The sequence below is a fragment of the Palaemon carinicauda genome, chromosome 3 (genome assembly GCF_036898095.1).
Source record: "Palaemon carinicauda isolate YSFRI2023 chromosome 3, ASM3689809v2, whole genome shotgun sequence".
Taxonomy (NCBI): domain Eukaryota; kingdom Metazoa; phylum Arthropoda; class Malacostraca; order Decapoda; family Palaemonidae; genus Palaemon; species Palaemon carinicauda.
Window position 1 is genome coordinate 38692043 of NC_090727.1, and position 18513 is coordinate 38710555.

The window sequence follows — 18513 nt, forward strand, 5'->3', positions numbered from 1 at the left end:
TGCATTCACTCCGCTTATCAGTTAATACTTAGGCTAATAGGTGCATTCGACTCCCGATTCCGGCAATAACAAAAATAACTGAGCATTATTCATCATTCTATAATACGGTATTTCCCGTTGTTTTTTTTTCACATTTGTGTAATATTTTATATATTCAAATAACTATCAATCTAAATATTTATATACCGATTCATTTAATTACCTCTTTATTCCGTTTTTCTTTTACATATATGTAATCTTTTGTATAATCAAATAATTGTCAATTTAAATATGTATAAACCTATTCATTCATTTATCTCTTAACTCTGGTAATTGATAATATCACCTTTGTTGAAAAAGCCCAACGTCAAATAAATAAATTTTGTCAACAGCTAGCTATATAAACATACACATAAACTGCAATAAAAGTCTGAAAAAATCTGGTCTAGTTTTCTGCTTGTTGAAATAAGTATCAAAGCCTCACATAAACCAAAGCATTTACAATTCTGCTTAGAAGAAGATTTTACCAAAATATTTCAATGTAATATCTATACCATTAAATGAGACTTATGACAAAACAACTGAGAAAAATGTGGTATTAATGTTTTGACTTATTCTTTTTAATATGAATCAGGTTAGAAAGGAAATATTTTTATTTGATGAAAAATAAAGTGTGTCCGGATGTGAACGAAATTTTTTATATTGTACAAACGCACGTGTATCACACACGCTTGTACACTGTAACGGTATATCTGTTATAAATAAATATATATATATATATATATATATATATATATATATATATATATACATATATATACATACATATATATATATATATATATATATATATATATATATATATATATATATATATATATATATATATATATATCAGTGCGAGGGGAGAGCAATATCAATATCACTAGTTGTCAGCAAGTAACCCTGAAGAATGATAATTATGTCCTTATGATCTCCTGTTTTGAGGAAAATTGCGGCCAAAGGTCCATGCATATACGTACTAAGATTATCTATACTCAATTTTTTTAATGAGGCGCATTTGCACCGACTCGGTGCGGTGCCCTTTTAGCTCGGATAAAGTTTCCTGCTCCCTGATTGGTTAGAATCATCTTGTCCAATCAATCTGCGATCAGGAAACGTTTCCGAGCTAAAAGGGCACCCCTACGAGTCGGGGCAAATCTGCCTCGCTAAAAAGAATTGACTATAATCAGGCTATGCAAAAATAATTCGTTAGAGATAGTTGTACGATTTTCTTGAAATAAAGTGGATTGTCACCTATATTTATTTCCAGTATATGTTGTAGACGAGATATGAAATGGGTTGTTAACGGTGAACATAGGTATTGATGGGTATTTACAATATATTTATCTTCAATGGACAGGTAAAATGACATCTCTGTATATATATATGTATATATATATATATATGTATATATATATGTATATATGTATATATATATATATATATATATATATATATATATATATATATATATATATATATATATATATATATATACTGACATCGCTCTCCCCTAGCACTAATAACCTGTTTAAGCCTTTATGCCATGTATCATTGTTTGAATTTTTGTGCCGTTCTTTCTCAGAACGGCTTCCATATAAACTCACGATCAGTTGAAATAAGATTAGTTACCACCTAACTGGCGCCTTGCACAATATACGAGCCAGCATAACTTCAGGTGAGAATCCTAGTAGAGACGTTATAAGTAGATTTTTTTACCAAAATATATACGTATTAAAGACGTAGAAGGTTTCAATTTATTCAATTTCATTTATCGACAGCAGGACCCGAAAAGATCTTTCTTCTAATAAATTACATTTCATCTAAAAGCTGAAACCGTTAATGCCTTTCGTGAAAACAATCTTTAGTCAAATTATCGCAAAAAGTCACATTAATATTTGTGCTCAATCTTAAAAACAAACAAGTATGCCAACAAACAAATAAACTAATCTATAAAAAGACAGATGATTTACCCTTAATTTCCGTAATGACATTGATTATCCTTAGCATCTATGGAAAAACTTTTTTTACTTGAAAATCATGCAATGATATACAAATTAATGGTGACAGGGTAAATTAAAGAAATCGTTCAATTTATATCTAATTACAACAGTCAAAATGAAATAGAAAATTTATAACCGAGTAAAATAAAATTTAATCCCTTTGCTTGAGAGAATCCTTGTCCTTTGTGCACTGTAACCCTTCCAAACCGTGCTATATTCTTGGAGAGATGACCTTACGCCAGACACCACTCCAGCACAACAAGGTCACCACTGAATTTTTCCATAACCTGACAATACAATGAAATATCTATAATAGAGGTCATGGCCATCTATGATTTAGACTAAGGCGTAAGCCTTAAATGTTTTTATTTAAATGTAAATATATAAAATGTAATAAATTAGATAGCAAAGATCGTAATATTCTTAGTATTTAGCTAAGTTTTAGGCTAGCCTGATACAAATTTAAAGTTATTTACTAGGATAAATGCCTAGCTTAAAATTTAGTATAAGTTTTTTCCAGTGCTTAGTCTACTTAGCCAACATATAAGCAAGCTCAATAGCCCAGTCTTAAAGTTTTTAGAAGTTTTTTAACGTTAATATATGAAAGAACTGAGTTACTCGTTAGCTTAACCTCTGATACTTAAACCTCGTTGAGTTTTACAGAAGTTTACAAGAAAATAACACTTATCAAGTTCCTTCTAAATATCACGAACTATCAGGTAATATTTTATAGGACGTGCAAGTTAGGTTAATGAACCGACAAAGTTCATATATAAGCAATTTGAAAATCGACTGAAACACTCGTAAATGTAACTCGATTCTTACCTCCAAACTGCTAAAAACCCGTCTCCTTTCTCTCCCCAAATCCTTCGGTAGTTTTTTTGAATTTCGCCTTCATCGTCAATAGTAGCTGTCCTCGGCAAACTTCTTAATAGTAAATCTTCATATTAATTATACCATTAAACTCTGTCATCCATGAAGACTATAAGCAGATCGGCTGATACACAAAAAACATGTAGGAGTGTTCAACAACAGGTCCTGTCGTTCTGGTCTTCGAGTCACAACTGATTTGCGTTTTGGCAGTTATATCGTCACCTCTTCTTCGAGACATTATATGGTCGCCTCTGCTAAACTTTGTTATTTCGTTTATAGCTTTGGGTTTGAAAAGGTTAATCAAGAAAACATTTATCATGAATCAGCCAAATTAACTTAATGAACATGAACTTTAGCCACAATAAAGTAATAATAGTAAATCTAAATAGCTAATTACAACTTGGTGATTACGATTCATGAGAAGTAGAAGGAACTCAAAACATAAACTTCTAAATTCCATGCTTAACAAGAAACAAAATAGTTTAAAAGGTATCCGGGAGTTTATGTAAATAAAAGAGAAATAACATACTGTCAAGTAAACAGTAAATGTGAAATATATCTTTGATATATTTTGTATACTCCCAGCAACAATTTGATTAAAGTTTACTAAGTTTAATCAAAGAAACCATTTGTTCAACCTTTACTCACTCCCAGCAACAATTTCATTACACACTCTTTAGAGCCCATGTGTATCTTACCCCCAAAGAATATGGTAATATACATAACCATGTAAGCCTATTATACTAGGCCCTCTTGAACCAAGAGTTCTGTGTTTCTCATAGATTCAAGTGCAGCGGCCCGTTTACTTCTCTCTCTGACTTTTAATTGATCAATAGGTAATTCAGTTTCAACTTCAACAACAGTATGAAATCCTTCTTTAGGAAGAAGCAAAATGAGTGAATCTGTTGTCCTGTACACAACTTCACGAGACTTACCCTTAAGCACACGAGCTGCTTTTACTTCCCCTAGGTGATTTACTTCTGTCTTCTTTACTATACCAAGTGGATAAGTACTTGGTTTGCTTGCGTCCTCTTTTAACAGAACAATATCTCCAACAGCAGAGGTTTTATGATTGACAGGTCTGTAACGATCCCTTTTATCTACTGCTTGATTAATGAGAGTTGCAAGAAATTCTGAATGATATGCCTCAACTAGTCTGTTTCTGGCTTGTCTAAGCTTATAGTAATTATCCTTAACATCATCAATAGCACTACTACCAGGCACCCAATTGGTGTCATCTGAAGAAGAATTCTGCAACTCGGGAATAATGTTCACTGATACCAGATCATAGCCTTTAAGTAAACACTCAGGAGTTATTGGTTTTTCTACATTATCAATACAAGCATCTCTCAGACTATCCTTAAAAGCAATTGGTCTTTTGTTAATAAGATGGACAGTTTGACAAATAAGGAAGTAAAAATCTTGATAATCAAGCACAGTGTTCTTAATAGAACTAAAAATTAGCTTTTTCACCATTTTTACACAGCTTTCAACTAGCGAACCCAAAGAACTATTACCTTTGGCATAATGCTCGAACTTCAGGGGCTTAATGTCATTTTCTTCAAAGAAGGCATGCGTTTCAAAATCGTTGAGAAAGGTTCCAATGATTCTACTACCAGCAGTTAGCTGGGATCCCAAATCAGATATGCAAAATTCCGGGATGCCAAACTCATATATGTGTAGTTGGAAGGCCTTGAGAAAGTCTCGAGTATCAGCAGATAAACATATCTTCAAGTTGATGGCACGACTCCACAAACATGTCACGCATAATAACCAAATCTTCTTCCTTTCACCATTCCATATTACTGTATAAGGACCGATGTAATCTATGAAAATATACCTGTATGGAATAGGTGGTGGATTGCTCCGAAAATCTTTATAGGCACTCTGATTTGCTTTGATTGGTCTCTCATTAAGCCTTCTACAAGTTATACATTCTCTAAGTACCTTCTTTACTGTGGAATAAAAGTGGATTATCCAAAATTGCTTACGCAACTGAGCCAAGATCGAATACACACCAGCGTGTCCTAGACTAACATGCATATCACGAATAAGCAATTTAGTTAGCAAACTATGCTTAGGTAACAGCACAGGAAAGAAAATCTGTTCGTTTCTTCCGAATTTACTCCGGATTCTTAGCAAAGTGTCTTTGCTCTGGAAAATATTCATTTGAGTTACCAAATTGGGAATGTTTCTTTTTAATGTATGACTTTTCTTGAAGAATTCACAAACTTCTGGGAAGTTATTTTCCTGTTCTTTACCTATTATCTGCCTACCTGCTAAAGCATAAAGATTTTTCTCCTTGACACAATTTCCCCAATGAACGTCGATTCCTTTATTTGTTAGTTTTTCTCTGATGATTTTGATGAATTTCAACACCATCCTATGAACAGTTGCTAGCTTATGGAAACTGGAAAACTTAGTCAGGGGTATCAAGTGTTCAATGCTATTGATGTCTTTCTTGTTATTTTCTTTACTTTCAGAATCTGTTGAGACAGTGATTAAGGAAGTATCTTCCCTTTCAGGGCCGGGTACTTCATCTCTCTTTTCAAGGGGTTTTGGCACCTTGAAACTAAACTGAACCTCATCTTTATGAAGTTTCTTAAGAAACTCGGGTCCACCATGATACGCAGTCTTCTGAAGTCTCCTGTATGAGACACATCTACTAATATATTATTATTATTATTATTATTATTATCCAAGCTACAACCCTAATTGGAAAAGCAAGATGCTATAAGCCCAGGGGCTCCAATAGGGAAAAATAGCCCAGTGAGGAAAGGAAATAAGGAAATAAATAACTGAAGAGAACAAATTAACAATAAATCATTCTAAAAAAAGTAACAACGTCATAACAGATATGTCATATATAAACTATTAACAACGTCAAAAACAAATATGTCATATATAAACTATAAAAAGACTCATGTCCGCCTGGTCAACAAAAAAGCATTTGCTCCAACTTTGAACTTTTGAAGTTCTACTGATTCAACGACCCGATTAGGAAGATCATTCCACAACTTGGTAACAGCTGGAATAAAACTTCTAGAGTACTGCGTAGTATTGAGCCTCATGATGGAGAAGGCCTGGCTATTAGAATTAACTGCCTGCCTAGTATTACGAACAGGATAGAATTGTCCAGGGAGATCTGAATGTAAAGGATGGTCAGAGTTATGAAAAATCTTATGCAACATGCATAATGAACTAATTGAACGACGGTGCCAGAGATTAACATCTAGATCAGGAATAAGAAATTTAATAGACCGTAAGTTTCTGTCCAACAAATTAAGATTAGAATCAGCAGCTGAAGACCAGACAGGAGAACAATACTCAAAACAAGGTAGAATAAAAGAATTAAAACACTTCTTCAGAATAGATTGATCACCGAATATCTTAAAAGACTTTCTCAATAAGCCAATTTTTTGCGCAATTGAAGAAGACACAGACCTTATATGTTTCTCAAAAGTAAATTTGCTGTCGAGAATCACACCTAAAATTTTGAAAGAGTCATACAAATTTAAAGAAACATTATCAATACTGAGATCCGGATGTTGAGGAGCCACCGTCCTTGACCTACTTACAATCATACTTTGAGTTTTGTTAGGATTCAACTTCATACCCCATAACTTGCACCATGCACTAATTTTAGCTAAATCTCTATTAAGGGATTCACCAACCCCAGATCTACATTCAGGGGATGGAATTGATGCAAAGAGAGTAGCATCATCTGCATATGCAACAAGCTTATTTTCTAGGCCAAACCACATGTCATGTGTATATAGTATGAAAAGTAATGTGCCAAGAACACTACCCTGTGGAACACCGGATATCACATTCCTAGCCTACTCACTATGGTGCCCATCAACAACTACTCTTTGAGATCTACTACTTAAAAAATCAATAATAATGCTAAGAAACGACCCACCCACTCCCAACTGTTTCAGTTTGAAAACAAGGGCCTCATGATTAACACGGTCAAAGGCAGCACTAAAATCAAGGCCAATCATACGAACTTCCCGACCACAATCAAGGGATTTCTGTACTGCATTGGAGATTGTGAGAAGGGCATCACATGCTCCAAGGCCTTTACGAAAACCAAATTGCAAACTAGGGAATAGATGATTACCTTCAGCAAACTTATTAAGACGTTTTGCATTCACAAATGAAAATGTTATTGGGAAAACTTGGCACAAGTCACCTATAGCTTTCAACCTATTTTGAATAAAAACTCCTTTCTTCTGAAATTTATCATACTTATATGTATAAGAGTAAAGCCAATTAAGAGCAACCATACTGTCTGAATATATCGCCATGCTCACAATTTTGATTGGAGTAACTACTGATTGACCAGCAAGTTCTTGAAATAAACTGATTAGTGTCTCTGTGGCTAGTCCCAAAGCTTGAAATTCAATAACAGGAATGGTTTTCTTCTCTAACTGTTTGTTAACGACCCTGCTCTTGGCGGTCAAAAAACTTGTATTACCATTGAAGACATTTACAATATACACCACAGTTCCATAAATATCCTTACTTGCATCTGAAAATGCTACTAGTTTATAGGTACCATCTCTCCTACCCAGGAATCTAGGAATTACTACTTTAGGAGTAGAATTCACCTGTTTTCCAATAAGTGTCCATTCCCTTTTTAATGTTTCTGAGAGAGGGCTATCCCATGTGATAGTCTTGTCTTCTTGAAGCTTTTTAAGAAACAGTCTGGCCCTGTTCAAGATTGGTCCATAGATATTAAATATATCATAGATACTATTCAATGTTGACAAAATTGACCTCTTTGTGCTAGCTTGCGTATCAAGGAAAATCTTACCAGGGCCTAGTGAGTCTGCTTCCCTATCCCAAACCATGCCGAGCAACTTTACCTCTTTGGGTGTTTCACTATCATAATCTCGGTCAATCATTTCTTGCAGTTCTGCATCGTTTGTTACGAATTGTTGCAATTCAAATTTGTATGGTCCAAAGATCTTAGGGAGACAGTAGTACGCTTCATATAAAGCCTTGGCAGAGTTACACGAATATGACCCATTGTCCATATAAATGGTATTATACAGCGATTTCTTTAAGTTAACCATTTCCTCGTTGTCACTCTCAACATCCAATATCAAGATTTTGAACAAAGCTAGCATGAGATGACAAGGGCTAGGCCTTAGGCCAAAACTTAAACGCTTGTTCCTATAGCCCACAACAGTAAAGTCACCCTTAAGAATATTTCGATACCATAAGAACAACAATCTATTCTGATCCTCTTCCTTGAGTCCTATCATCAAAAATGCCTTTTTCAAGTCAAAACAAATCATATGGGTGTCAAATCTCTGCATAATCAGAGAAGTTGCAATTTTGTGATTCAGACAAGGGCCTGGAAGCATACACTGGTTGTGACTATAAGTGCTCTTCGCAGATTTGTTTTTCTCACATAAGTTAGACAGAAACACGACTCGACACTTGGTCGTGTCTCTGGCCATTTTGAACATAGGCATATGAGGCAAGAAACTAGCTTCTGGATGTTCATTTATAAAAGAATTAATATCTTCAATTTTCTCTATGATTACCAGATTTTGTTGCTCTTTAAATACATCATTAACCATCTTTAAATGCTCAGGTTTATTCTTCATACGTGTTAAGTTAGACTTCAGTATCATCCGGGATAAATTGAAGTTCTTCCCTAACAAATGGGATATCTTGTTGTTCCACATCAGTGGCATTACTAGTCTACCTTCTTCATCTCGTTCTGTACTATCAAGAACATACTTTACTAGCTTTTTATTGGTTTCTGTGTCATCTTCAGATAGCTGGGATTTTTCATAGTCCAGATATTCGATGCATTGCTTTTCAAGCATTTCTTCTGTAGCCTTAATCAATTCAGACTGCTTTAGCTTACCCTTCTTGTTAAAAATAGCATAGGTTGAATTAGTGTTGGCTTCTTGAACTTTGATACTCGCCGGTGATCTGTTGGAAATCAAGTCAACATCGTCATCTCGAAGTTCAGACTGAGAGACTGCCAAAAAGCTATGTCTATCGAGGAATTGTAATTGTCTATTAGTCTGGGCAGCTTCCCCTTCCATACAAAGTGTCTCCCCTTGAGTGCTAACTGCAGTATGTGAACTATTCCCAATATTAATGTTAGGTAAATAATCCAAGTTTTTCATCATTCTGTTAATATTACCTGTGAGCATGACGCCAACTGGAGTGTCAAGATACACAGAGGGATTGCTTAATCCAAATTTGTGTGTAGTTAGCGACAGCAAAAAGTCAGCATCATTTCCCAAGATAAGACCAATGTTACCAATAGTGTCCACACTACCACTAAGAAACTTATCTGCTAAAATGTAATGTCTATCTTGAAATTCTTTAACAATGACATTTAAGCCCTCCAGTTTCAACTCTATATCAATACTGGGTACAACAACTGCTTCGATGGAATGCCATTCCCTACCTAACTTGAGAGGTACATTAACAATATCAGTTACAAGGTCCCTAGTAGAATTAAAACCATGAATAGTCATATAGACGTTTTTTGCTAGGACAGGGAACTTCATATGGTTTGCATGCTTATTACAAATAAAATTTCTCTGGCTACCACAATCTCGTAAAACTCGAACCACATTATTTTCTTCAGCCACAGAACATGTAAAAGTTGGTAAAATTGCAGCACCACCAGTAACATTTTGATGAATTTCAGCTAATGTGAGGCTATTTGAAGTATGCTTCGGTTCTGGCTTTTTCCCACCAGTATGCATAGAGGTTTCAGTGGATTCAGTATTACTAGAATCAGAAGCTTTAGTACTGGAACTATTAAGCCTCTCCTTAGCAACACACAGGTATGTAAAATGCCATCCAATGCAATTTCTACATCTTTGAGTAAACTTAAATTTACACTGACGAGTCACATGATTATGATAGCCACACCTAACACAAGCATTCAGCTCTTTAAGTTTCTCTACTTTCATTTTAGGATTCGCAAAAACTGGGCAATTTACTAGCAAATGTGCGGTATCTTGCTTACCATCCTTTGTACATAGGATACATGACTTATATTTAGGGCTAACACTAACTTTGGTTGCGAGAGTTGTGCTCGATTTTATATTCTTAGTCCTAGTTTTCTCCTTTTGCTCAACATTTCTTTCATTCGTTCTGTTATACCTCTCAACAGCCTCAAATATGTTACTTTCAATTTCACTTAATGAGGGTTTGCTTTCATTTGTTATCTGAATTAGTAAAGATTGAAAGCGATCATTAAGACCATGCCATATGAAGTACTGGAGAACATCGTCAACTTTGACGTCAAGCTTTTTGAATGCATTCATAATAGTTTTCATCGAGGCTACAAAGGCATATGGATCACCTGATAAAGTTAACTTCAATTCTACAAGTTTCTTAATTGCATCATATTTTTGTGTTAATGGAGTTGCAAATGCTTGCAATAATAATTTCTTTGCCTCGTCATATGACTGGTTATCAATATCAAGAGAATCCACAAGTGCCTTTGGAGACTTTGACAACTGATTTCGTAGATACATAAACTTTAAGTGATTTGACCAATTTTGTTTGTCAGTCAATTTTTCAAATTCATAAAAGAACTTTACTAAACACTGACCCTTGGTGTTGTCATATTCAGGTAAAGGAACTTGAGGCATCCTTAACTCATTCTTAAGGTTAACTGCCGGGGTAGGCGTGGTTACAGTTTCTAAACTAGAAGCCTGTTGCCTTTGTAAACTTAACAAAGCCGACATTATCTTTTTCTGGTAGTCTTCATCTGTGAAAATCTTTTGTTCAATGGAGCTTTCGTCTTCCTTATCTATGACATAGTTCAATATTTCCTGGTCTAACCCTAACAGTTCTTTTTCTAACTGTTCAAGTCTGTGAATATACAAAAGTCTATCTTGTTCAGACAATCCTTCGAGATTCGATTGAACTGTATTATATATCTTTGTTACTCTTTGCCGAGCGTAAGAACGCCGTTTCTTCAATATATCCTCAGACATGTTAATAATTCTACAAAGTTAATCTAATACCAAACCTAGATAAACACAAATCAAAGTTTCTAGCAATTACGAATATTTATCCGTGTTACAAAAGACATATATTCACTTCAATAAAATATTCAGATACAGAGCACAAATTTGATGCTTTCACTACATATACCAATAAGCCTATATCAAATATGAAAAATAAAGAAGCCGAGGACAGCCCCACCCACAATAAAAGGCTTACAACACAAAGGACAGGGAGGTTAAGGATTGCACGAGTCCTGTCACGGTCGCCATATGGAAAAACTTTTTTACTTGAAAATCATGCAATGATATACAAATTAATGGTGACAGGGTAAATTAAAGAAATCGTTCAATTTATATTTAATTACAACAGTCAAAATGAAATAGAAAATTTATAACTGAGTAAAATAAAATTTAATCCCTTTGCTTGAGAGAATCCTTGTCCTTTGTGCACTGTAACCCTTCCCAACCGTGCTATATTCTTGGAGAGATGACCTTACGCCAGACACCACTCCAGCACAACAAGGTCACCACTGAATTTTTCCATAACCTGACAATACAATGAAATATCTATAATAGAGGTCATGGCCATCTATGATTTAGACTAAGGCGTAAGCCTTAAATGTTTTTATTTAAATGTAAATATATAAAATGTAATAAATTAGATAGCAAAGATCGTAATATTCTTAGTATTTAGCTAAGTTTTAGGCTAGCCTGATACAAATTTAAAGTTATTTACTAGGATAAATGCCTAGCTTAAAATTTAGTATAAGTTTTTTTCCAGTGCTTAGTCTACTTAGCCAACATATAAGCAAGCTCAATAGCCCAGTCTTAAAGTTTCTAGAAGTTTTTAACGTTAATATATGAAAGAACTGAGTTACTCGTTAGCTTAACCTCTGATACTTAAACCTCGTTGAGTTTTACAGAAGTTTACAAGAAAATAACACTTATCAAGTTCCTTCTAAATATCACGAACTATCAGGTAATATTTTATAGGACGTGCAAGTTAGGTTAATGAACCGACAAAGTTCATATATAAGCAATTTGAAAATCGACTGAAACACTCGTAAATGTAACTCGATTCTTACCTCCAAACTGCTAAAAACCCGTCTCCTTTCTCTCCCCAAATCCTTCGGTAGTTTTTTTGAATTTCGCCTTCATCGTCAATAGTAGCTGTCCTCGGCAAACTTCTTAATAGTAAATCTTCATATTAATTATACCATTAAACTCTGTCATCCATGAAGACTATAAGCAGATCGGCTGATACACAAAAAACATGTAGGAGTGTTCAACAACAGGTCCTGTCGTTCTGGTCTTCGAGTCACAACTGATTTGCGTTTTGGCAGTTATATCGTCACCTCTTCTTCGAGACATTATATGGTCGCCTCTGCTAAACTTTGTTATTTCGTTTATAGCTTTGGGTTTGAAAAGGTTAATCAAGAAAACATTTATCATGAATCAGCCAAATTAACTTAATGAACATGAACTTTAGCCACAATAAAGTAATAATAGTAAATCTAAATAGCTAATTACAACTTGGTGATTACGATTCATGAGAAGTAGAAGGAACTCAAAACATAAACTTCTAAATTCCATGCTTAACAAGAAACAAAATAGTTTAAAAGGTATCCGGGAGTTTATGTAAATAAAAGAGAAATAACATACTGTCAAGTAAACAATAAATGTGAAATATATCTTTGATATATTTTGTATAGCATCATCATATTCAGAACTAAAGGGGCACTCAGTAGAGCGCAGATCTCCGCCGCGGATGCTTATTTCTCGACCTTTTGCTTGACCTTGACGTTTGACCTTTGCATGTATTAAATGGCAAGGATTTTTATACACTCAAATATGAACCAAGTTTGAAGTCTCTGTGACAATGATGTCCAAACTTCTTGCTGATTACGTGAATTAGACATTTTGCCTGACCGTGACTTTGACCTTTGACATTGACCTTCTAGAATTTAATATCTTCCGGCTTTTTACATAACAGTTAATCCCTGCAAGTTTCATTACTCTACGGTTAAAATTGTGCCTAGCAAGCTCTTCACAAACAAACAAACACACACAACATAAAAACACACATAGGGGGTGAAACGTAAGCTCCTTCCAACTTCACTGGCGGAGGTAATTATGCATCCATCAAGATATATCAAATTTATCTTGATTTCAGTAATGATTTCCATTATGTTTGCATCAGAAAAGGAATAACAAATTCAAACAGGAAGCGTCCCCCTCTTCCTTTATATTACTTGTATGTCTCAGTTCCTTCCGTCGTAACAAAAATATTACAATGTTTGTAACGCAAGTGAAAAAAAAATACCTGCATTGAATAGGCCACAGGTATCGTTCCTTTTCCTGACTGGAGGGAATTTCCACTGAATGGAAAATGATAAGAAAGTGGGAAGCATTATGAGGGTGTTTGGCAATAAAATGTTTTTGTCATTACCAACCGGGATTGTGAAGGAAGGGGCGAGTATTAAGGGATTTATATAATAGAAAATGTACTGTAATTTATGATTGGCTCCCTTTTCATCAGGGGCTGAACAAACGGTTTGGGTTGGGGAAAAATAAGAGACGTTAATAAAGGAGAAAATACAGTAATTTGATGTTTGGCTTTGTCTGTGTTTCATGGTTTCTCTTTGCAGTTCTCGTAACATTTTGGACAAATAAATAAAAAAAAAAAAAATTCATATGAAATTCTCTAACCATTTGTTAGTCGGATTTGGTTTTTAAATGCTACTCATGAATGTCAGAGGGGAAAAAGAGCAATATTGCCCTAGCATGCAGGACAATGCCCTGGAGACTGACCCAAGCCCCTCTCCACTTGGTGAGCCTGAGTGTACCCCCAGGCAAGAGAGCTCTACCCCAAGACAGTGGAAGGCCAGGGTACAGAGGCTATGGCGCTACCCAAGACTAGAGAACAAGGTTTTATTTTGGAATGTCCTTCTCCTATAAGAGTTGCTTACCATAGCTAAAGAACGCTTTATGTAATAAAGCTTTCCGTAATTCGGTCAAGATTAAAAGAGGTATGTCAAAGTTTTCCGTGTCCATTATCATATCTCCTAATATTAAAGGCAATTATTGAAAGTTTGGAAAAATAACGATTGAAATTTCTTTACGTAATCGTTACATTTTCTATATAATTGGTTAAAAATTGGAAAAAAAAGTCGTCTCTCGTACCTCCTTAAACCCTTATAAAAAGATAATTCCTTGTTTTAAACATGATAAAACAATGCTCATTGACTCATATTTCTTATCTGGAGTTAACTTGCAAACCTCCATTTCATAATCTATCTATATAGGCAATTTTATTACACCCTGAACAGGATTCCTTATAGTGGCCCTTGAATTAGGAGCATCATCATCATCATCATAATAATAATAATAATAATAATAATAATAATAATAATAATAATAATAATAATAATAATAATAGTAGTAGTTACTATCATTTATTGTTATGGTTACTCTTATTATTAATATTGTTGATGCTACTATTATTGTTTATGATATTATTATTATTATTATTATTATTATTATTATTATTATTATTATTATTATTATTATTATTATTATTATCAAATATCGTTTTTAAAGTAAAGCTGTAAACAAGCTCTCTTCGTGCTCTTCTGAATTTCAATCTTAAGTCCTCCTCAACGCGAGAGAAATTTCTTCTTAAACTACTTGTTAGGAAAGTAAATTTTCTATAACGTTAAGCCAGAAATCCTTTTTTTTTATCATTGTAAGATATTCTGATTATTTACGTCTAGAAAAATTTTATTCCTTAAAACCGAAAGGGGGAAGGGAAGGAGGAGGGTGAAGGGAAGGAGGAGGATATGGAAGAGGGGATATGGAGGAAGAGGGGAAAGGGAAGGAGGAGGGTGAAGGGAAGGAGAAGGATATGGAAGAGGGGATATGGAGGAAGAGGGGAAAGGGAAGGAGGAGGGTGAAGGGAAAGAGGAGGATATGGAAGAGGGGATATGGAGGAAGAGGGGAAAGGGAAGGAGGAGGGTGAAGGGAAGGAGGAGGATATGGAAGAGGGGATATGGAGGAAGAGGGGAAAGGGAAGGAGGAGGGTGAAGGGAAGGAGGAGGATATGGAAGAGGGGATATGGAGGAAGAGGGGAAAGGGAAGGAGGAGGGTGAAGGGAAGGAGGAGGATATGGAAGAGGGGATATGGAGGAAGAGGGGAAAGGGAAGGAGGAGGGTGAAGGGAAGGAGGAGGATATGGAAGAGGGGATATGGAGGAAGAGGGGAAAGGGAAGAAGGAGGGTGAAGGGAAGGAGGAGGGTGAAGGGAAGGAGGAGGATATGGAAGAGGGGATATGGAGGAAGAGGGGAAAGGGAAGGAGGAGGGTGAAGGGAAGGAGGAGGATATGGAAGAGGGGATATGGAGGAAGAGGGGAAAGGGAAGGAGGAGGGTGAAGGGAAGGAGGAGGATATGGAAGAGGGGATATGGAGGAAGAGGGGAAAGGGAAGGAGGAGGGTGAAGGGAAGGAGGAGGATATGGAAGAGGGGATATGGAGGAAGAGGGGAAAGGGAAGGAGGAGGGTGAAGGGAAGGAGGAGGATATGGAAGAGGGGATATGGAGGAAGAGGGGAAAGGGAAGGAGGAGGGGTGAAGGGAAGGAGGAGGGTGAAGGGAAGGAGGAGGATATGGAAGAGGGGATATGGAGGAAGAGGGGAAAGGGAAGGAGGAGGGTGAAGGGAAGGAGGAGGATATGGAAGAGGGGATATGGAGGAAGAGGGGAAAGGGAAGGAGGAGGGTGAAGGGAAGGAGGAGGATATGGAAGAGGGGATATGGAGGAAGAGGGGAAAGGGAAGGAGGAGGGTGAAGGGAAGGAGGAGGATATGGAAGAGGGGATATGGAGGAAGAGGGGAAAGGGAAGGAGGAGGGTGAAGGGAAGGAGGAGGATATGGAAGAGGGGATATGGAGGAAGAGGGGAAAGGGAAGGAGGAGGGTGAAGGGAAGGAGGAGGATATGGAAGAGGGGATATGGAGGAAGAGGGGAAAGGGAAGGAGGAGGGTGAAGGGAAGGAGGAGGATATGGAAGAGGGGATATGGAGGAAGAGGGGAAAGGGAAGGAGGAGGGTGAAGGGAAGGAGAAGGATATGGAAGAGGGGATATGGAGAGAGAGGGGAAAGGGAAGGAGGAGGGTGAAGGGAAGGAGGAGGATATGGAAGAGGGGATATGGAGGAAGAGGGGAAAGGGAAGGAGGAGGGTGAAGGGAAGGAGGAGGATATGGAAGAGGGGATATGGAGGAGAGGGGAAAGGGAAGGAGGAGGGTGAAGGGAAGGAGGAGGATATGGAAGAGGGGATATGGAGGAAGAGGGGAAAGGGGAAGGAGGAGGGTGAAGGGAAGGAGGAGGATATGGAAGAGGGGATATGGAGGAAGAGGGGAAAGGGAAGAAGGAGGGTGAAGGGAAGGAGGAGGATATGGAAGAGGGGATATGGAGGAAGAGGGGAAAGGGAAGGAGGAGGGTGAAGGGAAGGAGGAGGATATGGAAGAGGGGATATGGAGGAAGAGGGGAAAGGGAAGGAGGAGGGTGAAGGGAAGGAGGAGGATATGGAAGAGGGGATATGGAGGAAGAGGGGAAAGGGGAAGGAGGAGGGTGAAGGGAAGGAGAGGATATGGAAGAGGGGATATGGAGGAAGAGGGGAAAGGGAAGGAGGAGGGTGAAGGGAAGGAGGAGATATGGAAGAGGGGATATGGAGGAAGAGGGGAAAGGGAAGGAGGAGGGTGAAGGGAAGGAGGAGGATATGGAAGAGGGGATATGGAGGAAGAGGGGAAAGGGAAGGAGGAGGGTGAAGGGAAGAAGGAGGATATGGAGAGGGGATATGGAGGAAGAGGGGAAAGGGAAGGAGGAGGGTGAAGGGAAGGAGGAGGATATGGAAGAGGGGATATGGAGGAAGAGGGGAAAGGGAAGGAGGAGGGTGAAGGGAAGGAGAAGGATATGGAAGAGGGGATATGGAGGAAGGGGGAAAGGGGAAGGAGGAGGGTGAAGGGAAGGAGGAGGATATGGAAGAGGGGATATGGAGGAAGAGGGGAAAGGGAAGGAGGAGGGTGAAGGGAAGGAGGAGGATATGGAAGAGGGGATATGAGGAGAGGGGAAAGGAAGGAGGAGGGTGAAGGGAAGGAGGAGGGTGAAGGGAAGGAGGAGGATATGGAAGAGGGGTAATGGAGGAAGAGGGGAAAGGGAAGGAGGAGGGTGAAGGGAAGGAGAAGGATATGGAAGAGGGGATATGGAGGAAGAGGGGAAAGGGAAGGAGGAGGGTGAAGGGAAGGAGGAGGATATGGAAGAGGGGATATGGAGGAAGAGGGGAAAGGGAAGGAGGAGGGTGAAGGAAGGAGAAGGATATGGAAGAGGGGATATGGAGGAAGAGGGGGAAAGGGAAGGAGGAGGGTGAAGGGAAGGAGAAGGATATGGAAGAGGGGATATGGAGGAAGAGGGGAAAGGGAAGGAGGAGGGTGAAGGGAAGGAGGGTGAAGGGAAGGAGGAGGATATGGAAGAGGGGATATGGAGGAAGAGGGGAAGGGAAGGAGGAGGGTGAAGGGAAGGAGGAGGGTGAAGGGAAGGAGGAGGATATGGAAGAGGGGATATGGAGGAAGAGGGGAAAGGGAAGGAGGAGGGTGAAGGGAAGGAGAGGATATGGAAGAGGGGATATGGAGGAAGAGGGGAAAGGGAAGGAGGAGGGTGAGGGATGGAGAAGGATATGAAGAGGGGATATGGAGGAAGAGGGGAAAGGGAAGGAGGAGGGTGAAGGGAAGGAGGAGGATATGAAGAGGGGATATGGAGGAAGAGGGGAAAGGGAAGGAGGAGGGTGAAGGGAAGGAGAAAGGATATGGAAGAGGGGATATGGAGGAAGAGGGGAAAGGGAAGGAGGAGGGTGAAGGGAAGGAGAAGGATATTGAAGAGGTGATATGGAGGAAGAGGGGAAAGGGAAGGAGGAGGGTGAAGGGAAGGAGAAAGATATGGAAGAGGGGATATGGAGGAAGAGGGGAAAGGGAAGGAGGAGGGTGAAGGGAAGGAGGAGGATATGGAAGAGGGGATATGGAGGAAGAGGGGAAAGGGAAGGAGGAGGGTGAAGGGAAGGAGGAGGATATGGAAGAGGGGATATGGAGGAAGAGGGGAAAGGGAAGGAGGAGGGTGAAGGGAAGGAGGAGGATATGGAAGAGGGGATATGGAGGAAGAGGGGAAAGGGAAGGAGGAGGGTGAAGGGGAAGGAGGAGGATATGGAAGAGGGGATATGAGGAAGAGGGAAAGGGAAGGAGGAGGGTGAAGGGAAGGAGGAGGATATGGAAGAGGGGATAGGAGGAAGAGGGGAAAGGGAAGGAGGAGGGTGAAGGGAAGGAGGAGGATATGGAAGAGGGGATATGGAGGAAGAGGGGAAGGGAAGGAGGAGGGTGAAGGGAAGGAGGAGGATATGGAAGAGGGGATATGGAGGAAGAGGGGAAGGGAAGGAGGAGGGTGAAGGGAAGGAGAAGATATGGAAGAGGGGATATGGAGGAAGAGGGAAAGGGAAGGAGGAGGGTGAAGGGAAGGAGAAGGATATGGAAGAGGGGATATGGAGGAAGGGGGAAAGGGAAGGAGGAGGGTGAAGGGAAATGAGAA

The 18513-nt window shown here is 38.5% G+C and overlaps 1 protein-coding gene across 1 annotated transcript; it reads right to left on the minus strand.

Annotated features, from left to right (window-relative positions):
* Positions 1 to 3635: 3635 nt before the first annotated feature.
* On the minus strand, positions 3636 to 12223 carry LOC137631483 (uncharacterized). The gene is made up of 4 exons (XM_068363251.1): positions 11986 to 12223; positions 7189 to 11447; positions 5174 to 5383; positions 3636 to 4852 (listed from the first exon to the last, which is right to left on the minus strand). The coding sequence occupies exons 2-4, from the start codon at positions 10886 to 10888 to the stop codon at positions 3636 to 3638; spliced, it is 5127 nt and encodes a 1708-aa protein (XP_068219352.1). The 5' UTR covers positions 10889 to 11447; positions 11986 to 12223.
* Between the last annotated feature and the right edge of the window lie 6290 nt (positions 12224 to 18513).